This window comes from Callorhinus ursinus, unplaced genomic scaffold, assembly GCF_003265705.2.
Source record: "Callorhinus ursinus isolate GAN/ISIS: 27379988/994484 unplaced genomic scaffold, GSC_fseal_2.0 scaffold57, whole genome shotgun sequence".
NCBI classification, from domain to species: domain Eukaryota; kingdom Metazoa; phylum Chordata; class Mammalia; order Carnivora; family Otariidae; genus Callorhinus; species Callorhinus ursinus.
Genome location: NW_027397119.1, coordinates 7,555,446 through 7,578,823, shown reverse-complemented (window position 1 = coordinate 7,578,823; position 23,378 = coordinate 7,555,446). Strand labels below are relative to the sequence as shown.

The following is a 23,378-nucleotide window of genomic DNA, read 5'->3' as shown; positions in this document are numbered from 1 at the left end:
ATTTCCCACTGGTTTGTTTTTAAGAAAGCAGTGAAAATATGATCTTCACTCTTGACAAAGAATTTTAGAGAGCTTACAGGTCTATCCTTAGGTTTATGGAGGACTGTTTAGTGGGGAAAGTAGTATAAGACTATTTTAAATAACTCTGTGTATCCACTGCATCACGTCCAAAGAATTTTGTTAGCAGGGAGAAAGGCAAACAGACAGGCATCTAAGTCACCCCTTTCAAGGTGGGGAGAGGATTAGGTCAACTCATCCTCCTCTTCTCCAAATTCCAATAAAAACCTCTAACAAGATATAAAGAAGCCAATATGTCTTAACACCAAGGAAAGCAAGATAGAAACGGGGGAAATGGCCTTCTTCAACACAAGTGCATTGCTGGAAAGTTCACACTGGAAGATGCAGGTGGTACAAAACAGCTTTTTTACTAGCTACTCATACCTCGGAGGTAACTTCTACATCAGTATCGTCACTTAGGGACTTAGAGTCCTCAAGGTCATCATTTTTTCCCACTTCAAGCACCTGCGAGGGCAAAGACATCTCATTAGTAAGGTTTACCTAGTTTAGATGAGGCTATAACCTGAGAGCAAAAAAGACAGAAGAGCTTCAATTTAGAGCCCAAATTCTGCCTCCATCACTAGCACTTGAAAAGAAAATGACCAGGGGCGCCTGGGTGGCTCACTCGTTAAGCATCTGCCTTCGGCTCAGGTCATGATCCCAGGGTCCTGGGATCGAGCCCATCAGGCTCCCTGCTCCGCGGGAAGCCTGCTTCTCCCTCTCCCACTCCCCCTGCTCGTATTCCCTCTCTCGCTGTGTCTCTCTCTGTTGAATAAGTAAATAAAATATTTAAAAAAAAAAAAAAAGAAAGAAAGAAAATGGCTTACATGACTCTGTGCACGCCCAACTGGCAGCTCAATAGAAGAAATGACTGAAAAGTGCCCAGAAGGCTCACCAAATACAAGAGGGCACCCATATGTATGACTTCAAAGAAAATAAACAGTAGCAGAGTAAAAACGCTACAAATCATTAAATGTGGAAATTTTTTATCTTGAGAATTTAGGCAGGCATTCACAAGAATAAGGACTGCATGAAAAAATGAAGTGAAAAGCACTAAGTAAAATAAGGAACTGAGATGTGAAGAATGAAAAATATTTTATGAAAAGTAAATTTCGTATCCAAAAGTAAAACTAGTTATGTGATACTCTGGTTGTCCCATAAAAACATGCCCATTGGGCCGCCTGGGTGGCTCAGTCAGTTAAGCATCTGCCTTCGGCTCAGGTCATGATCCCAGGTCCTGGGATCAAGTCCCGCGTCGGGCTCCTTGCTTGGCGGGGAGTCTGCTTCTGCCTCTTGCCCCTCACCCCGGTCGTGCTCTCTCTCTCTCTCTCTCTCTCTCTCTCAAATAAATAAATAAATCTGTTTTTTTTTTAAAGATTTTATTTATTTATTTGACAGAGAGAGACACAGTGACAGAGGGAACACAAGCAGAGGGGAGTGAGAGAGGGAGAAGCAGGCTTCCCGCCGAGCAGGGAGCCCGATGCGGGGCTTGATCCCAGGACCCTGGGATCATGACCTGAGCCGAAGGCAGCTGCTTAATGACTGAGCCACTCAGGCGCCCCAATAAATAAATAAATCTTAAAAAAAAAAAAACATGCCCGTGGACCAGGAAACAGAAAGTCAAGAAATTTGGGAAGTGTCTTCTAAATTTTCTAATTCAGAATTTAAAATTCCAAAAATTAAAACCCTATTTTGTGATCTAGTAAATGGAATAAAATCAATTATGATAGAATTAGGAACCTCAGTATGTCAACTTTCTCACACAAGTTCAAGTATTTTAAGTTTCATCTCTCTCAATGGAATTTTCCAAATGTCACCTTTGTCTTCATTCCAGCCACTTGGGAGTCCCTTCTAATGCCACCCATACAACTAGTCTAGGAGGACCCAAGCATTGATCTGCCTATAAACATACCAAGATTTCCTTCAGGAACCCAAATTACTATGAAAATCCCTCAAATTAAAAAGATGACCCTATTTAGATCAGTTTTTGTTATATTTACTCAATAGATGTTTACTGAGAATCTTGTCAATGTCGGGCATTGGATCTGCTATCCAATCTCTTCTGAGACTTGAGCACATGCTTATATGACTTTTAGTGTGCTCATACTGTGTGTATTCAGAGTTCTAACTCTCCTCTTTCCCCTTATTTAAACTCTAACTTATGTAAGAACTCACCTGTCTATTCCCACTTAGATATGAGTGACTGTGGAAGACACTGAGATGTCCAAGAAGTAAGAATTTTTTTCCCTACAGGCTGCCACAGCCACTTTGAACTTTGCCTTGTTAGCAAAGCAAGGTCTCCAGAAGCAAAAAACTCCACAGTGAGAGATTAGACAAGGAGGAAGGGACAGCTTCTTGCTTCTAAGGAAGGAGGAGTTTTACCCATGCAGTACTATCCTATTTTTAAGATAGTGTTGGTTAACTTAATGTGAACCTGAAAACCGGATACAGGAAAACAATAAAAGTAAAAGGGGGGGATTATGTAAGTCATCTGTGGTACAAAGGGTCAGGACACCAGATTTAACAGATCATACTATGTGCACATAAATACAACCAACGTGAAATTTTTCCAAACATACCTTTTTGTCTCTTACTTTTCCTACTTCTTCACTTGTTTGTTCAGTGTCTGCAGCTTCAACTTTTATTCCCACACCAAACTGCTCTGATACAGACTCATTCAAAAACCACAAATCATCTGTGGTGTCTGAAACAATGGCAGTACCTATATCCTAATAGAAAGAAACAAATGTGAGTTTTTGTAGTCAGAGGCTTATCAGTGACATTGAACCAACAGAAATGAACCCAAAACTCAATATCCTCACATACCTCCAAAGAACACCTAGCCTTTCTTCGGTGGACATCTATTCATTCAACAGATAATTACTTGGCACCTAACTATGTATAAACTAATGAATGGATATAGGGAGCCTGGCAAGGAATTTTCTATTTTTTTTTAAAGATTTTATTTATTTATTCACGAGAGACAGAGAGAGAGAGAGCGGCAGAGGGAGAAGCAGGCTCCCAAGGAGCAGGGAACCCGATGTGGGACTCGATCCCAGGACTCTGGGATCATGACCTGAGCCGAAGGCAGACACTTAACCATCTGAGCCACCCAGGCGCCCAGGAATTTTCTATTTTAACAGTAAATCAGGTATAAGACCTGAGAAATAGTACTGAAAAGCTTAAAAGCTAAAGACATGAGTTGCTCAACTAAACAGAACCCGTTCCCTAAATTTCCTTTCCAAAGGTGACACCCCAAGAACCTAGAAAACATTCTATTAACTGTGATATATTATTTCCTTTATGGTCAATAATGTTTACTGAAGGACACGTGGGTGGCTCAGTCAATTAAGCATCCAACTCTTGATTTCGGCTCAGGTCATGATCTCAAGGTCATGAGATTGAGCCCCATGTCAGGCTCTGTACTCAGCACAGAGTCTGCTTGAGATCTCTCTCTCTCTCCCTCTCCCTCTGCTCGCTCTCTCTAAACAAATAAATAACATCTTAAAAAAAAACAATAATGTTTATTGAAATACAAGAAATATTTACGGTAACTCAAATCTTCTGTCCTGACTCTTTCTGAATTCCTAAACGACTTTAAATATAACCTTCTTTCTGCATTCATCTATGGATATTTTTTAAGATTTTATTTATTTATTAGACAGAGAGAGACACAGCAAGAGAGGGAACACGAGCAGGGAGCCCAATGTGGGGCTCGATCCCAGAACCCTGGGATCATGACCTGAGCCGAAGGCAGACACTTAACGACAGAGCCACCCAGGCACCCCGCATCTATGGGTATTTTATGACATGCTTTTCTATACTATTCCTAAGAGAAAACTTATTATTTTGCCACTATTCTATATCCATTCATTTACTGAGCAAATATTCATTGAATTCCTATTACGTGTCAGATACTGTTCTAGGTACTAGGTAAGAGAATAAAGTGATGAATAATGTGAAAGCCCTGGACTTTCATTTCAGTAGGGGTAAATAGGCAATAGATACATAAACAAAATAACAGTTTTTCAAAGTGAGAAGTGCAAGAGAATATAAAATAAGATAAAGGAACAGAATGCTTATGGTTTGAATTAGGGTGTAACACCGGAAGTAATAAAAGTTGTTAGATTTTGGATGTTTTGGATAAAGAACTAATAACCTGCATGTGGCATATGACAGATACAGAAATCGATGCTATCCCTTTAGATCTGGCTGGAATAACTGCATAGAAGGTAGATTTGTGAAAAAGGAAAGGCCGTAAAGGAATGTTTAGAAAAAATTAAAAATAAAATCAAGAGCTCTGGTTTGAACATGTTAAATGTCAGATCATCTAAGTGGAGGTGTGGAGTAGGCAGCTGAATATAGAAGCTGGGCATTTAGAAAAGAGGTCAGGGCTGCAGATACGGATTTGAGCAGCAGACGCACACAGATGGTACTTAAAGTCATAGCGCTGAATGAGAATTCTTACAGAATGCAATGTGTGGTCAAGAGTAACCAAGAATGTTACTCTTTAAAAAAAAAACAAAAAAAAAAACCAGAAAGTTCCTCTTCAAATGTGACATTTACCTGATTTGTCTGTAAATCAGTCGAGCCATTACTTCTAGGTGTATAGTTGCTCCTCAGGTTTCCTAAAAACCACCAAGGCAGCCCAGCTACATCCCACTCCTCAAACCCAAGGTCCAGCTTAGATGTCTCATCTTGGGTTAAGTTTTTTATGAAGTCTTCATCTACAGCAGTCAAATGGAAAGGACAGTAACTACGTACACAACACTAAGAATCAAAACTCGCTTTGTAACATTACAATCTCTTTATAAGACAGGTAAAAAGAAATTTCCACAGCCAGTATGAAAGAAACAGAAATCAAGTAGCTCAGTCACAGAGCCCAGACCTCCTCTCAAATTTAGGCCTCATTCATTAGCAAGTAACGACACTAGAAGCAGATGATCATTTATCAAGCAATCTAAACTCTGAAAACATCCAAACAATGACATGGTTCTAGGAGGATTTCGAAATGGTTATTTACTGCCATGTTATACATTCACACCGTGGCATTAACTAAAGAAAAGACTTGCTCTCGTACATGATGCCCGATAATGGCCTGATCCATGAACTGCAAATGGTGGCGGCAGAGGGGCCAAACCTGAAGACAGAAGCAAGGCAGTCCAGACTGAATGGGCATCCAAAGGTTGTCAAGGCAGTCTCACTGCTACGTATTTATGGATGTTTCTCATGAATTCATGTTTGGATAGGTAACAACCATTATAAAACACTGAACTCTACGTTGTCTAAGTAAATCTATACCTATGTCCTTTCTGGATCGAGGGGCTCTCTTTTGGAGTTTCTAGATCTCTAAGACCTAGAAATCTTGCAAACCCAAAACATAAGAAGGCACCACATATTCCAAGTAAAAGATCTTGTGTTGTACATCCAAATGACATTCAAGATGATTACTAACATAAGGCTGGTGCTACCACAACATCCCATCATCCAATCTTTTGTTATGCTATTCTCTTTCCCCACTTCCTCACTCTCCTCTACCTCTTCCCAATGCACCAGCCACACCGATAGCAACCACAGGTGCTTAAATGTGTTGAGGTACATGTGCTCGAAAACTTGCAATAAATGGGTCCCTGTCAGAACAAAAGATTACCTTATCTACTTACAAATTATGTTGAACGCTGCCCATTAAGTTCAGGGGAAGTTCAGCTTTTTACTTACTCATTACAATTAACGAAACCCCAATTCTGAGATGATGCCATATTAAAGTTATCCTCGTCTCTTCAAGCTCTCTAACATCTTGTAAAGGGAACAGAAGTACCCTTCCCATGTATACAAACTCTGTCCTTTCTACCTACACACTTTCCTGAAAATACTAAGCTCTTTATTCTCAAAATCTACAGCACAAACTAAATACGGTCTCTTGAATAGGCTATTCTTGTATTTCTGAGTAGCAAACAAGCAAGGACCTGCATTTAAAGAAGAAATTACACATTTAATACCGTACAGACTGAAATAAACTCCAAGGTGACTAGGTAGCTCAAAATTCGGTTGCATGATAAACTGATTCAATTTTAAACATTTGAGACAATTACAGCAGCATCACTCTCTGAGATATTGCTGGAGGTCTAACCTGCCATTGCTCCAAGTGTGAGCCAGTACCGAAACTAGAAACTATCATGCCGTAAAATACCTGAGTAATTTATGATTTTATATACCTGTATAGAAAAAATTTTAGGAGATACTTTATAAAGCAGAGCTTGGGGAAAACTTTCAAAATATCGATTAACCCATTTAACCTGACCACAGCATATCCAGTATGGATGGCCAAGACCTCAGAACTATCATCCAAGAGCAAAGGAACTACTAGGCCTCTGACGTCTCATTCTTGGCTCTGACAGACTAAGTATGCATCATCTTTACAAACTTTAAAACTCTACAAAAATTAGCCTTTGCCTCAAGCAGACAAATCAAAATAAAAATCCTAACCAGACTGAACATATACAAGTACGTCAATATTTAAAAGGCCAAGGCAGGTGATATACTAGGTGGCAAACTGATAAATCTGTAGCGAGCTTCTATTAGCATGCCAGCCAAAGGACAGGTCTTGCTCCATCCCAGTAAACACAGGTTGCTAAAAGAGCACTACCACCTTCTTCAAAGTTAACAATGGTCACTAGGGTAAAGAAAAAGTTTTTAGAAAAGAATGAGAAGTAAGTATGACATATACCTCTCCTACTTCATATACAAAGAAAGTGCATTATTATTTTTTGAGTTGTCTACAGAATGGTCTCAATTACAGCCAGTGCTTAATGTGAATAAATGTCATTTCTAGAAGTTATCAACAAAAGAAAGAAAAAAAATGTATAGCCTTAATCCAAAACTTACCTTCTCTAGAATTTCTGCATTTATGTTGTGAGGTAGGCAGTGTAGGAATATTGCCTTCTTCCATTCTTTTCCTGGAACTGGAACTTTCTTCTGCACTTTGCTGGAAAAAAAGGGAAAGATGTCTATTAGTGCAGTAAAAATGACTGAGACCAGGGGATGTAGCAGTTCCATTCTGGCTCACCAGTTAGTGTGCGGCACAATGGGTTATGCACAAGAAAGAGATCTCTGAAGTTCACAACAGTCATCAAATAAAGGCAACATCTCTCCTTAACCCACTGGGAGCAGAGCTAAGAGAATCCCAAACCTGGGGGGGGAAAAAAATCTCTGCACAAAAGGCCAAAATCTACTGTTAAAAACAGGCTATCAATGTAAAGCCTCTATACTACAAAATTAGGCATAATTCAGAAAACATGTGAAACCCTCAGCATATACCAAGATGATCATAAAGTTTTCCCAGGTCTGGAGAAGATTTAAGAATGGCCTGACATGAACTTAATTGCAAAAAGCCTGTTAAAATCTAATAAAGCAGTTTTCTCAAACACCTATATACATACACCATTACACACACAGGCATACACAAACCCCAAAGAAAATGCAACTGGAGGAACTGAAGATCAGAAGTGCTACATCCCAAAGAAAGATTCAGAGACTGGAACTCTGTTATGGGCAGAACAGAGAAGTTTCACTCTGTCCCTGGTCTGTGAACTCCCAAGAACCTTTCTTATTAAATTCTTACCACATTCAGAGAAAGGTCTTGGGAGTCCAAGATCCATAGGTACAGAGAAGGGGCCACTCTGTACAACAAAAGAAGTCACCGTGTGGTGATTTTACCTTCAGTTGGTCTTGACTTGGAATATCCATACTGTGATCCTGTGCGAGAGCGAGAGTCTGAGCGGCATCTGGATAGCAAGTAAAACAAAAGGAAAACCTTCCCTGGTAATAACCATTCTTTCCACATAAAAAGGACCTCAGCAAACAACCCTGGAGCCAGGTTTGCTCCCTAAAAATGTACTCCTCCGTGTTGGCTGCACAAGGCTCTCATCCAAAAGGGAAAAATCAAAACTGATAAAAATGGCAAAGACCAAGACAGGCTATATTCAAAATGTATTACCAAAATGTAATCTGGGAGAAAAATGGAAAAATAACTAAAAAATGTTCATGGCAAACTTTCAAATTTTAATATGAAAGTGATTCCAACCAAGAAATAATGAAGAGTATCTTTTATTATCTCTTCCCACAGGTTTTTTATTATTCAATCTGCCTAACTTGTAAACAACAGCAAAAAAAGTTTGGCCTTTAATTTTTATTTGCAACTGTTAAAAGTTATACAGGGTTATGAAATCTGAAAATCTGGAATTCTCTCCACTTCCTTCATCACACAATAGCACCTCATGGAAACTTATATTCTTAAGTGTCAATGATGATTTCCTAGCTTAAACTCCCATAACCTGAATATAGAGTAGGTGTTTTTAATTAACAAGTTTTATTTTTCCCAGTTACTATAAACATTTCTTAAGAAGGAAGGGAGAGCAGATAAAGTTTTTCTCAAAGTCAATGAAAAGCCAGGAAAACAATAACCTGACAGAAATTCTTAGTCTGAGAGAAATATATTTCGAGGACTTGGAAACTTTTCAAGCAGAACAGAAGATGAAAACTGAGCTACAGGAAAACGACAAACTGCAGAGAATTTAGTAACCTAGACTGCTCATTATATGAGGTTATATGTAACTGAAATGTTCCCAAATAAGTCTACCAAGGGTTGGGTTCATTAGCTACTATCAGGTCCAGAGATAAGACACTTAAGGAAAACCTCATCCTCACATAATAAAGACTGCCAGAGAAAAGAATACGGATCCTACAACTGGTCTGATAATTCAGTTGTTTTGCACAAAGCAAACAATTTCAAAATTGTAATTATAAAGAGCATGACTTCTACAAGCATTTTTATAGGTAAATAGAGAATACTGAGAAGTTTAAGAGACAGCATTTTCTGACCACAGTGATCTTCAAAGATCAACTAAAGAGACAATGCAGATAAAGAATTTCTTTAATAAAGCAACTTGCTTACTGTCATTTATAGTTCTAACACCTTACTATCTTCTTAGGTTAAAACATTTAGAAGCAGGGGCGCCTGGGTGGCTCAGCCCATTGGGCATCTGCCTTCAGCTCAGGTCATGATCTCAAGGTCCTAGGACTGAGCCCCATGTCAGGCTCCCTGCTCAGCGGAGAGTCTGCTTCTCCCTCTCCTCCTGCCCCTCCCCCACTCGTGCGCTCAAGCTCTCTCTCTCTCTCTCTCACTCTCTCAAATAAATAAATAAGATCTTTAAAAAAATAAAACGTTTAGAAGCAAAAAAATTATCTGGGAAAATCACAATGTACAAAGGAATTTTAAAATAAAGTAGGTCATATATATTTCATTTTGTTGGTATACATGTGGAGATTTGGACAAATGATTCATAAAGAACCACCTTTACTTTAAACAATGATATTTTCTCAACCATCAAAATAAAAGGTTTAACTCACTTGCAAAGGTGTACAACAGATGATACAGAAAACATTTTTCTCATTTGTCCTTTTAAATAAAACACATGCAATCCAATTTATTCAGATCAACAGAGATAACCAACTACAGGCACCAATGCAAGTGCAAGTCAAGAGCAGACAATCATAATTACTTTGGGGCAATATTCTGGTTTTCAATATTGCACTACGGTTATATGTTAGTTACCATTTGGGGAATCTGGGTAAAGAATATTTAGAACTCTATTATACTTTTACTACTTTTTTGTAACTAAAATTATTTCAAAGTGACAAGTTTAAGAACAAACAAAATGTTTTAAAGATTTAATGTTCAGAGAGAAAAAAGTGTTCAAAAAAATTGGGGCAAATTCTGTTATGACATCAATGTGTAGCACATGAAAAGAGCAAGAACCAGTCAGTCAGAAATACCTGTTCTACCAATTATCAGTGGCAACTAATCTTGGACAAATCACTCATTCTATTAAAAAAGCAAAAAACAAAAACAAAACAAAAAACCCCTCCGTTTCATCATCTCCAGACCTTCCTCACGGGGTTGTTGTGAGGATCAACTGAAATGTTATCAAACTGTTCATTTTAATAGATGGCATGTTAAATGCTGCAAGTGCGAGAGAGAGAGAGAGAGAGGAAAAGTGAGAATTACATCCACTCGAGTTATCCAGAGAACAGATCAATCAGAAAACAAATGCTACTGAAATAGTAGATCAGCAAATATAAAATCCTCTGTGTATTTCAAGCCTGCAGTGAGTATCCCAGGAAAGCCCTATATTTCACAAGTGACTGAATTTCAATAAAGCACCATATTATTTGCAAGGCCTTCCCACTCAACAGAAATTTACAGCTGGGTAAAGTGGGCAAGGTGGACAAATGGCTCAATGAAGTCAACAGGCTACAAAATTCAATGTAAGTTCAAAATTACATTTCAATACAAAAGCACAGTCTCTCTGCTCTCACGTTAAATCATAAATCTTTATTAGGAATGGATTCTTTTCAATTATTTGTTTCACTAAACTATTAAAAGATAACCAATCTGATTACAAACTTGGGCTTTCTTTAAAGGATAAGGTTACCTAAAATCTAATTTGAAGTTCACAAAAGGGCTTCACAGAGGAATGGAGAAAAAAAAAAAGTTTCATTATTTGGAAATGAGTAAAAGACAGGGTTACATTTAAGTTATATCCAGTTGATTGATCTCTAACATCATACTTCAGATCCCAAAGCAGCCCACTTCCTGCACCTACCTAATAAACTCAAAAGGCAGTATTTAAAATATATGGAATCAAGCAAAGCGTGTTAGACAAATTGGCATTCATATAACAGAAAGCTAAAACCATTAGGTGAAAGGTTCTTCTTGGGGGACCCTAATAACAGATGGATCAGAGTAACACCACATGAGCCCATGGAATCAACATCACTTAAAGAGGGACAAGTGGACCTTACATGACTCAGGTGTGATGCAACAGATGTACAAAGCACCACCTATGACACCTTCTCAGCAAAAAATTTAAACTTGAAACTATTCAAGCATTACTAGTTTACGGAAAATAGAAGAAATAGACAAACACGTTCAACGACATCACAAGAATATAATCTGCAACCTCTAGAATGTGGGAAATTCTATAGGACAAATGATCCATTTCTTCAACAAATAAATGACATAAAAATAAAAGGAGGATTGTTTTATAAAGATACTTAGAGACATATCAACCAAATGCAATGTGTGGACTTTGTCTGGATCTTGATTTCAACAAGCCAAATGTAAAACACATTTCTGGGATGACTGGGGGTAAACTATATATACACTGGCTATTGGATAGTATTATGGAGTTATTATTTACTTTATTATTATTAATTTTGTTGGGTGTAAAAATGACACCATAGTTATGTTTAAAGGAAAAAGGTCCTTATCTGTTAGAGATTTTAAAAGTATGTCCAGATGAAAAAAAAGTAATAATAAAATTAAGAAAAAAAAAAAGTATGTCCAGATGAAGCAAATGTGGCAAAATGTTAACAATTACTAAGTCTAAGAGATGGGCATTACACTAATCTATTTTCAGTATATTTGAAATTTTTCACAGTGAAAAGTTAACATCCCGGTAACATTCTGTATGACAGGTATCCCTCCCAATCATGCCAACACAGCATTTCATTTCCATCTTGATCCTCCTTGTTTTCCCATCATTTGCCCCCTTGAGCTCAAAGCTGTGATACAGTCTGAAGAAATAGGATGTGACGTACCTGTAGTAGCAGAGGCTAAAGTGACAAGATTCTTTCTTAGCATATCATAGAGAGGGCTGTCAGAGAGAAAAAAAAAATATGAATAACCTCATGGTTTTCCATTAAAATGTTACATGTCTATCTGATACGTGATCTTCCAACTTTCTCTATAACACATGGAGAAGCAGAATGTTTTCCCCAGAATAGATTTGTTTGTAATTATTTAAATGTCAAGATATTCATGTCCAAGTGCTTGTGATACTCTGCCCCCATTAAGAAACTAATTAATTTACATTTTATTTAATTAGCTAACAGTAACACAAGATTTCCTTTGGAGACCATTCCTTCCCACTAGGAATTAAGTTTTACAATTTTAATTGAGGAAGGGGTGGAAGGGAGTCTTACCAAAGTAAGACAAAATGAGCTCAGAAGAAACAGTCATCACAAAGCTATAGAAAGAAAACACTGGCTTCTCAATTACTAATTAGCTTTTGACTCTGTAACAACCATATACACCCCATGCAGCTGGAGAAAAATCACACAACAGGTCAGAGAAGCTCTACTGTGATTCTTTTTTCCTTTTTTTTTTTTTAAGAGAGAGAATGAGTGGGGTTAGGGGAAGAGGGAGAAGCAGACTCCCTGAACAGCAGGGAGCCTGACATCCGGTTCAATCCCAGGACTCTGAGATCATGACCTGAGCTGAAGGCAGACGCCCAACCAACTGAGCCACCCAGGCGCCCCTCTACTGTGATTCTTATGAAGCCCATCATTCGACCTCAAACTGCCCAGCAATGCTACATTTCTCTAATCAGCTCACTCTTCCTCTCTGTAACAGCTCCTTCACAAAATTCTATCCTAGCCACATCAAGCTCCTCCTACCCAGGCCTTTGGACATGAATTCAGTCTGCCAGAAGCTCTCCAACACTCTCCTGGAGCACCTCTCTCTCCTCACTTATCCTGCAGCTCTCCGCTCAAATAGCACTTCCTCAAGGAACTGTACCTTGACCCCTAAGACCCTAAATCCCACCCCCAACACAGCTTTATGTACCTCTTGTCTGTAACACCCACAGGATAATTTTACCATGTGCTGGTGTGATAACCTGATTAAGATGGGGAAGAGCATCCACTGTCTCACTGCTCTTTAAGCTCCGCAGAATCTGAGACTGTTGCTCACTAACACGTTCTCAGGGCCTCAAAGGTTACCTGACATATGTAGGCCCTTAAATACTGATTGACTAAAGGAATAAATAACCATTAATATCCTATGGAGACTGAGTGGTGAGATATAAGCACCCAAAAAGATAAACAAACCCTCATTCTTCTTACCTTGGATCCTTCACGGAGAAGCTCTGACGTCCTAGCAGTTCTCCCAAAAGATCTCCACCACAATACACCATATGCTGCTCCCGCTGATCATAAAGCTGCTTCACCATTATATACTGGCCTAGATAGTGCATGACCTGCAGGGCAATAAAACCGTATAAAGAGATCTGTCCAACAGCTCCAAAGAACACAAATTAATTACGGTAAGATAAGGGAAGTTAGTTTGTTAGAAAAAGAGAAAACACATATGAGCATGACTGTCAGTGCTTGTGTAAGGAGTCCTACAACAAGATGGCTGTCCCCAACTACTAGGTTCATCCATTTATTATCATGCTGGATATCAAGAGACTCTTATTTTTTAGAATAGAGATGTAGTGGTCTGACAATGAGAACAAGTGTTGAATCTACCTAGTATCCCCTTAAAAATTTTCTCACCAGTCCAAATAAAGAGGTCTGTTCTATGACTAGAAGAAATAAACTTTAAATGTGCCTGGGTCTTAAAAATATTTTCCAAGTCCAGGGACACATAACTATAAGATGCTTTTGACGCATGTTCACTTAATTCTTTTTTGGCAAATGAAGTACAATGGTTAATAAGCCATCAGCACTGTAAGTGCATAAAACATAGAATCTAGTATCTACCAAATAAAAATTTACCTGGCTTTTTTCAGAGTTCACAAAAATGGAAGGAACTCAGACAAGTTCATGATTCAAAAGTTTTAAATTATCTATTTTTTCCTAATGTTTTCTCTATGCAGATTTTTTTAAAAGGCTTAATAATTAAGTTCACTTAATGACAGTCAGAACTTTGTTGTCATAGATCACAAGAAGACCAAAGCAGCTATCTTTATCCTTAGGCCCCAACTTCTCAGGAATTATTAGATATCTGCACAGAAGATTTTTCCAACACTGTTCCCATTACATTGGTACAATAATGCTCCTAAGCTCCCCTCTATACCAAGCAACATTTCATCCCAGATAATCAAATATCTAGGGGGAAATAAGATGGGGAACAGCATCCACTGGAAGAAAAAGGAGGAAGTTTTATATTTATATCTGTCCAACTTCCAGAAGAAATAAATTCACCCTAAGTATACAAAATAAGATCTTCGGGGTGCCTGGGTGGCTCAGTCGGTTAAGCAGCTGCCTTCAGCTCAGGTCATGATCCCAGGGTTCTGGGATCAAGTCCCGCATCGGGCTTCTTGCTCAGCAAAGAGCCTGCTTCTCCCTCTCCTTCTGCCTGCCTGCCGCTCCCCCGCTTGTGCTCTCTCTATCTCCCTCTCTCTGTGTCAAATAAATAAATAAAATCTTTAAAAAAAAAAAAAAAGATCTTCTAAGACAGTATAGATCATCTACCCTATAAATGTGTACATAATTGTTTGCAGCCACTGCCGCACCATCAGAATCTCTAGCTCCCGGAGCTCCAGCTGAAGGAGAAGGGGGAGTAAGTAAGGTCTCTATACTATGGCTTGTACAAAGCAAACCACTCGCAAATCAACCGGTGGTAAAGCTCTGAGGAAGCGACTGACTACAAAAAGCCACTTGCAAGAGTGTGCCCTCTTCTGGAGGGGGTGAAGAAACCTCATCATTACAGCCCGGGTACCGTTGCACTCCGTCAAATTAGACGTTATCAGAAGTCCACTGAACTTCTGATTCCCAAACTTCCTTTCCAACATCTGGTGCGAAAAATTGCTCAGGACTTCAAAAGAGATCTGCGCTTCAGTGAAGCTACCGAAGCTTTGCAGGAGGCAAGTGAGGCCTGTCTGGTGGGCCTTTTTAAAGATGCCAAACTGTTTGCCATCCATACCAAACATAGAACAATTATGCCAAAAGACATCTATCCAGCTAGCATGCCACACACGGAGAATGTGCTTAAGAATCCGCTATGATGGAAAACATTTCATTCTTTAAAAAAAATTCTTCTTCCTGTTGGTAGTTCTGAACATTAGATATTTTTTCCCCATGGGGTCAAAAAGTAACTAAGTATATGATTACAGGTGGAAAAATAGGGGACAGAAATCAGGTATTGGCAGTTTTTCCATTTTCATTCATGTGTGAGTTTTTTAATATAAATGCGGGGATCTAAGGCATCCATGCAAGTCAAAACATTTCAGTGAACAAGTCTCAGCAGTTCAACTTCACAACAATTATAAATAAACCCGTTATACTTTTCTGGACAATTTGGATTTTTTTTATTTTATTTTTTTTAGATTTTATTCATTTGAGAGAGAGAGCTCGTGTGTGAGAGAAAGCACAAGCAGGAGAGTGGCAGAGGGAGACGGAGAAACAGACTCCCTGCTGAGTGCAGAGCCTGAGGCAGGGCTTGATCCCAGGACCCTGCGATCAAGACCTGAGCCTGAGCCTGAGCCGAAGGCAGAGGCTTAACCAACTGAGCCACCCAGGTGCCCTGGATTTTTTTTTTAAACAAGTAAATTTCTGGGGCCCCTGGGTGGCTCAGTCATTAAGTGTCTGCCTTCGGCTCAGGTCATGGTCCCAGGGTCCTGGGATGGAGCCCCGCATTGGACTCCCTGCTTGGCGGGAAGCCTGCTTCTCCCCTCCGGCTCCCCCTGCTTGTGTTCCCTCTCTTGCTGTCAAATAAATTAATTAATGCTTTAAAAAATAATAATAATAAAAATAAAATAAACAAGTAAATTTCTTACTGACAGTAACTGTATGGTGTTGGTAGCATTTTTATCATATGGTAGATCCATCCATTCACTATATTTTTCTGAGTTGTCCTATATGCAAGTACATGTTTTTAAATGTTGTCTGTCTTCTGTGCTGTTCCCGTAAGTTTACTATTAAAATGCATTAAAAAGGGCACCTGGGTGGCAGTCAGTTAAGCGTCCAACTCTTGGTTTCGGCTCAGGTTGTGAGACGAGCCCCACACTGGACTCCGTGCTCAGCACAGAGTCTGCTTAACACTCTCTCTCCTTCCCCCTTTGCCCCCTCCCACCTACCTGCATGCTCACCTGCACGCTCTAATAAATAAATCAATCTAAATAAATAAATAAATAACGCATTAAACTAGGAGCACCTGGCTGGCTCAATCAGTAGAGCCTACAACCCTTGATCTCGGGGTTGTGAGCTCGAGCCCCACAATGGGTGTACAGATTATTTAAAAATCAAATCTTAAAAGAATAATAAAATAAAAATAAATGCATTAAACTAAAAAAATAAAAAATTAATAATGTGTACATAATTACTACTCTTATTATATCATACTGCCTCAATGCACATATTGAGAACCAATATTTAAAAATAAAAAATTAAATTCTTTATGCACCAGATAGGGTCAAAATTCATAATAGAGAGCTTCATGTAAACGGACTCTAATTTTTTCCCCAGTAAAACATTCTTTCTGACCAATATGTACTTAATTTCTTCTTAACCCAGGAAAACTCTACCATGCGATTGAAGGAGATAGCGTAATTCATTGTAACAACCTTATTGATAGAAAATTCCATACTTCAGGGCAGCTGGGTGGCTCAGTTGGTTAAGCACCGACTCTTGGTTTGGGCTCAGGTCATGATCTCATGGGTCCTCAGATCATCGAGCTCAATGCCGGGCCCCCACACTCAGCACCCACACTCAGCACGGAGGCTGCTTGAAAACTCTCTCCTTAGCATCCTTTAGATGCTAAATAAGTTATTTAAATGCATAAGTGTTTGAAATAACTCCCAGTGCTCAGAAAAGTACTGGACACATTTATAATGAAAAACTACTGCATTTAATTCCTGCCTGGCAGTACATCCTATAAATCATAGACAGTGTCATTTTTTAATCTTGTACATGCTTTGCATTTTAACTCTGAGATCAATGAATTAACGGTTAATTTTATGTTTGGCTGACAACATACTTCAAAAGGATATTTAAAGGAAATATGAAGCTCAATTTAGCTCAATGGTCTTTAAAACAAAGCAAAAGTTGCCTCTCTAGTACCTCAGGCAGAGAATTTCCTTTCTTGGGCCTGATTTCAGAACTATATATTCATCAGCTTCTACTTTTTTATTTTCATCAGCTTCTACTTCTCAGCTGTTCTTATAACTGAGAATTCTCTTTGATGGCTTACCTCTTTAACAGTGAACATTTCACCTTGTGCACCTGCTGCCTGCAAAATCTTCAAAAGTGGCTGTTTTGGTCGTACCTGATATAAACATAAAATAAACCTGCTATTTACATTCCAACTAGATTGGTTTCTGAAACCCTAGGGAACAAGAAAACCTCCTTTTTTTTTTTAACAAACGCTGGTAGATACTTATCATCTAATAACATACAATCTTCCAATACATACAATCATAGCAGATAATCAGACTACTACTTGTCACCTCTCTGAAAAATCACATTTTCAAGACAGCTACTAGGATGGCCATAATAAAAAGAAAAAAGGAAACAAAAGTAAGTATTGGCAAGCTTGTGGAGAAGTTGGAACCCTTGTGTACTGCTGGTGGGAAGATAAAATAGTTCAGCTGCTATGGAAAACAGTTTGGCAGTTCCTCAAAAAGTTAAACACAGAATTACCATACGACCCAGCAGTTCCATTCCTAGGTATATACCCAAAAAAACTGAAAGTAGAACTCAAACAAGTATTTGTACACCAGTGTTCACAGGAGCATTATTCACAATAGATAAAAGATGGAAACAACCCAAATAGCACCGACAGGTGAGCAGATAAACCAGATGTGGTATAAACACACATGGGATAGTGACTCTGACATTTCTTGACTCTGTGGAGTCTGTCTTTAGCCACACAATTTTATCTTTAAAATTTTTATGGTCAAAGTTGTCTCTCTCTTCCTCTTACAACCTCTTTGGTTTTGTCTTATTTAAGGCCCCCTTCATCCTAAAGTTTCACAAGCATTTCCTAAATTTTTTCTAGTATTATTTCCCTTTTTACATTTAAATCTTCATCTATCTGGAATTTGTTTTTGTACAAAGTTTGAGGTCTTCATTTGTTTCCTTCCAGAGATGGACAATTACATCAAAACCATCTATTACATAAGCCAAATTTCCCATCAAATCCAAATTTGGATTTGGATATGTGCAATGCATTTTGTGCAATGTTTATGAAAACACAAGACCAAATTATGTATTTTTATATGTTAGAGGAAAGATCTGAAACAAGACACACCAAATTAATAACAGTGTTGTCTTAGGGGGAGGGGACTTTGGGGGAAGAAGAGAAGAGACAGTCAAGGAGTCCTTATAGATAAATACTTTATAAATACGTTATAAAATTGAATTGTTTAATAAGAATATATTTGCTATATTTACAACTTGAAATTAATTTTTAGGGGTGCCTGGGTGGCTCAGTTGGTGAAGCAACTGCCTTCAGCTCAGGTCATGATCCTGGAGTCCCAGGATCGAATCCCACATCAGGCTCCCTGCCCAGCAGGGAGTCTGCTTCTCCCTCTGACCTTCTTCCCTCTCATGCTCTCTCTCTACCATATTCTCTCTCTCAATAAATAAAAATCTTTTTAAAAATTAATTTTTAAAGAAAACAAACTTTTGTTAAAATGAAGTGAGAGACAGAAAACATACAACTTGATCCCAAATTCTCCACAAGCCACCCATACTCTAAAACACAAGTTTTCAAAATGTACCATATTTTAAGCAATCTGTAACCTCCACATCTTTATTTAATCAATAATCAATTCAAATTTTGAGCACTGACACCATTTCCTAGTTTCCCTAATATGGCATTTAAAAAATAATCCATTCTGCTCTACATAAAATCCTAGTCAGTGAAGTCACCTACATGCTCCAACTCAATTTTTTTAAAGCTTACAGAAAACTAGGAATGCCTAAAAATGATTTACCTGATTGGTTTGTTCTGGAGAGATCCTGCAAGCACTGTCAGAAGTTGAACACTGGGCAGAGGTGGAAAATGATGTCATTTTGGCAGTGAAGAAATTGCCGTCTGCTGATAAATCTAAAAGGAAAAAAAAAACATTATGAAATCTCTTTCAAAGTAGAAAATTCTCACTTTAAGATTTACAAAATAGCAGCCAGAAGTAAAAAAAAAAAAAAAAAAAAAGACACACGTATCAGAGCGCCCTACACAAATGCAATATATCCATATGAGGTTCTTGATACTCTTCTTATCCCTAAGTTCAGATCCTACAAAAAACTGAAGAGTTTAATTAATAGTCAGAACCATCTATGCTTCCCTCAGGTAAAGCCTGAAACAGAAACAGGTTCAGGCATGCTCCAACCTCCACAGTGATGATAATGAGAAAACTGTTTTAGCTGAAAGTCAAACTTACAATCACTACTTCCCCAATGGGTATCAGGGTTTCAGTAACTCCTCCTCTCTTGAACAGTGCTCAAGAGCACCCCCTGGAAGACAACTGATGTAGAGTTGGGGGAATTACCAAGATTAAGTAATAGATTTAAGATTCCAAGAGCGCATCAAGAAAAACCTCTGCAACATGTTGAAACATGTCTTGGCAAGGAACTGCAGGAAAGTGAGAATCAAATTACTCAGTATCAGTTAAAGCAGCTTTTAATACCTGCCAAACCCAAAGAGTATATAGCAACTAAATACCTACAAGATGGGTTAAGCCAAGGTGGACATTTATCATCAAGGAAAGATACAGCATGAAATGAAACAGAGAGTAAGTTTTAGTTAAAATTTTTCACCTTCTACCATCTCTCCTTTAAAAAAATTAAAAAAAAAAAAGCTTTAAGAGGGAAAATAAAATTTTAAATAAACTTGTTGAAGTTTACCGTCAGGCCTTTTTCTAGTAAAAAGGTGATAAATGATCAGTGAAATTTATGACCAACAAGCCACAGCAGGGAAAGGGTGAAAGGGGCCTGGAAAAACTGACAAATAGTCTGGCTAAACTAACAAGATTCCTCAATCTTCTGAGAATACTTACTAACTGTAACAAAATACAAATTTCTCCCTCCCCCATCTGCCTCCCTTGCTACAAAATGGGAAGTCAAATAGGATACAAGCATAATTTACAATTTTAAAGCAGCTACCTCCTAATTAGCATTTCAAACCTTATACCTAAAACACCAGTCCTGATCTTCCCAAACCTGCCAGTCCTGCAGTCTCCCCCATCTCAACAACCGGCAACTCCACCCTTCCAGTTGCTCATGTCAACGACCTTGAAGCCATCCTTGATTCCTTTTTCCTTCACATTCCACATCCAGTTCATAAATAAACCCTAAAGCTGTATCTTCAAAATATATCCAAACTCTAACCATTTCCCACTTTAATTACTGCGCTAATCCAAACCACCTACCTCTCAACTACACTACCCTCCTAAGGTTTTCTTGCTCCCACCCTTGCCCTTCGAGCTCCTAACCTCCTCCTTTTGTCTGCTCAAATGTCAGTTTACCGAGGCCTTCCATGACTACCCATTCTTAAAACTGCAACTCCCAGCCTCCAGTATTCCCTATCTCCTTCCCTGCCTTATTTTTCTTTAATGTCCTTGTTACCAACCAACATACTATACATTTTTAATTACTTATCATGTAAAACATAAGCAGCAAGTGGGCAGGGATTTGTATTTAATCATTCATTAATAAATCATTGGTGCCTAAACTGACAATTACATATACTGTAGAGCAACATGACGGATACAAGTATCAGTTAACAGTGTGGATGGGGGATGTGTGGCTCGCTTAGTCGGTGGAGCACGCGACTTGATCTCAGGATTGTAAATTCAAGCCCCATGTTAGGTCTACACTTACCTAAAAACAAAATCTTAAAAAAATGAACCACATCTCCCAAGTGGCTCTGTGATGTTTATCAACAGAATACAGTGGAAGTGATAATGTGCCAATTCCAAGCCTGGCAGCTTCATTTTTTGTGCTTTTGGAGACCCCTAAAATCTGACTACTCTACTGGAGACCACATAAAAGGGCCATGTGGAGAGGATTGTCCAGTTGAGCCCAGCCTTCCAGCCATTCCCTCCAAAGCACCACATATTACAGAACATTTCCAACAGCAGCGGTCAGCTGACCACAGCTGCAAGACAGACAAGAACTATCCAACTTAGCCCACAGAATCATAATAAATAAAATGGCTGTTGTTTTAACTCACTAAGTTGTTGGGTGGTTTATTACCTAGCACTAGATAATCAAATGGCACAGACTTATGGAGAGCTTACTCTGTACCAGGCACACATATTAACCCATTTAATACTTAAATAATCCTATGATGTAGGCAATATTATTACTATTATTTACAGTATAATTATTATTTATAGTATAATTATTAGTATAGTATAATAATTATTATTATCGTTTTACATCTAAGGCAAGAGAAGCATGGAGGTGTTATTTGCCCAAGATAATACAATTCATGCACCAAAAACTAATGATGTAATATATGGTGATTAACATAACAATAAAAAATTTAAAAAAAAAGATAATACAATTCAGTGAACTGCTAGAGTCAAGATACCGAACTCGAGAGTTCTGAAGTCCCCACCTAGTAATATTTTTTTTGCCTGTTAGACCTCAATGTACAGAATTAATCATAATCCTTTCCTTCAACATACTCTCATTGTTTATCCACACGGCCCACTTTTCCTTGATTCTTCCTGATGGAATAAGCACCTGCAAAGCAGTACTCTTGACAACAACCTATATTCAATTATAATATCCCCTCCCTATCCCATTCTCCTGCCTCTCCCCAACAATCATCCTTATCCTGTTTTGATTTTCTTCCCTTCCTTTTAATGCATTTTACTGCATCAAAATGGAATGCTAAAGAGTAAATATTTTGTTTAGTTGTTTTTAACTTAAAAAAAGCAGGTATAGGGGTGCACAGGTGGCTCAGTTGTTAAGCGTCTGCCTTCGGCTCAGGTTCCTGGGGTCCTGGGATAGAGCCCCCCCGCATCGGGCTCCCTGCTCCTCAAGAAGCCTGCTTCTCCCTCTCCCACTACCCCACTTGTGTTCCCTCTCTCACTGTGTCTCTGTCAAATAAATAAATAAAATCTTAAAAAAAAAGCAGGTATAGTAATTTGAAAGATTTTTGTTTCACTAACATTAATTCCTACCGTCGTGTCACTTTATTTTTATTTTTTTATTAACATATAATGTATTATTAGTTAGAGGTAGAGGTCAGTGATTCATCAGTCTTACATAATACCCAGTGCTCATTACATCATGTGCTCTCCTTAATGTCCATCACCCAGTTCCCCACACCCCCACCCCCCTCCAGCAATCCTGTTTGTTTCCCGTAATTATAAGAGTCCTTAGTTTTTTAATTTTATTGTAAACTAAATATAACATAAAATTTACCATTTCTAAGTGTACGACTCAGTAACATTAAGTATATTCACAATACTGTACACCATCACCACGATCCATCTCCAGAACTTTTTCATCACCAAACTGAAACTCTGCACCCATTAAACAGTGAGCCCTCCAATGACCCCTCCCCTCCAGGCCCCAGTAACCACAGAACTACTTTCTCTCTGAATATGCCTATACCAGATACCGCATATAAGTGAAATCACAACATCTGTCCTTTTGTGTCTGGCTTATTTCACTTAGCATAATGTTTTCAAGATTCATCATGTCACAGCATACTTTATTTTCCTTTTTTTTTTTTTAAGATTTTATTTATTTATTTGAGAGAGAGAGAATGAGAGACAGAGAGCACGAGAGGGAAGAGGGTCAGAGGGAGAAGCAGACTCCCCGCTGAGCAGGGAACCCGATGTGGGACTTGATCCCGGGACTCCAGGATCATGACCTGAGCCGAAGGCAGTCGCTTAACCAACTGAGCCACCCAGGCGCCCCATACTTTATTTTCCATTTATTTTGACTGTTGTATATTCCAGTGTGTGATGAACATTTGGGTTGTTTCTAGGTTTTCACCATTATGAATAGTGCTACTAGTAATATTCTTGTACATGTGCAAAAAAGTGTCTCTTAGGCATATCTGTAAGATAAATTGCTGGATCATAGCATATATGAATACCCAACTTTAGGAACTGATACCAAACTGTCTTCAAAGTGTTTGCACCAATCCACAATCCCATCAAGAATGTATAAGATAGGGCGCCTGGGTGGCTCAGATGGTTAAGCGTCTGCCTTCGGCTCAGGTCATGATCCCAGGGTCCTGGAATCCAGTCCTGCATCGGGCTCCCTGCTCCTCGGGAGCCTGCTTCTCCCTCTGCTTCTCTCCCTCTTTCTCTCCCTCTGTATCTCTCATAAATAAATAAATAAAATCTTTAAAAAAAAAATGTATAAGATATCCTGTGAATCCATCTCCTCTCCATTATCTGATCTTATGAGTCTTGCTATCCAGTAAAGCAAGTCTTCTCCCTGTTCTTTTTTAGAAGTGACCAGCTATTCTTGGCCCCCTAACTTTTTAAGTTTTCAATTTTAATTCC

At 38.6% G+C, this 23,378-nt stretch overlaps 1 protein-coding gene across 8 annotated transcripts in view; it reads right to left on the bottom strand.

Annotated features, from left to right (window-relative positions):
- Positions 1-23,378, bottom strand: part of MDM4 (MDM4 regulator of p53) — a 59,781-nt gene that overhangs the window by 24,695 nt on the left and 11,708 nt on the right. For 4 of the 8 annotated variants that reach the window (XR_012375810.1, XM_073884531.1, XM_025855197.2 and 1 more), the window contains exons 2-10: positions 18,840-18,952; positions 17,093-17,167; positions 13,024-13,157; positions 11,719-11,774; positions 7,774-7,841; positions 6,943-7,042; positions 4,624-4,784; positions 2,637-2,786; positions 442-522 (exon numbers count right to left, since the gene is read on the bottom strand). Coding sequence is in view for 7 of the 8 variants with exons in the window: in XM_073884531.1 (XP_073740632.1) it covers positions 442-522; positions 2,637-2,786; positions 4,624-4,784; positions 6,943-7,042; positions 7,774-7,841; positions 11,719-11,774; positions 13,024-13,157; positions 17,093-17,167; positions 18,840-18,917 (903 nt within the window). In the remaining variant the exon portion in view is untranslated. Of the gene's footprint in view, positions 1-441; positions 523-2,636; positions 2,787-4,623; positions 4,785-6,942; positions 7,043-7,773; positions 7,842-11,718; positions 11,775-13,023; positions 13,158-17,092; positions 17,168-18,839; positions 18,953-23,378 lie in introns of those variants that run through there. The other 4 variants (XM_073884528.1, XM_073884529.1, XM_073884530.1 and 1 more) reach the window with 3 other exon arrangements.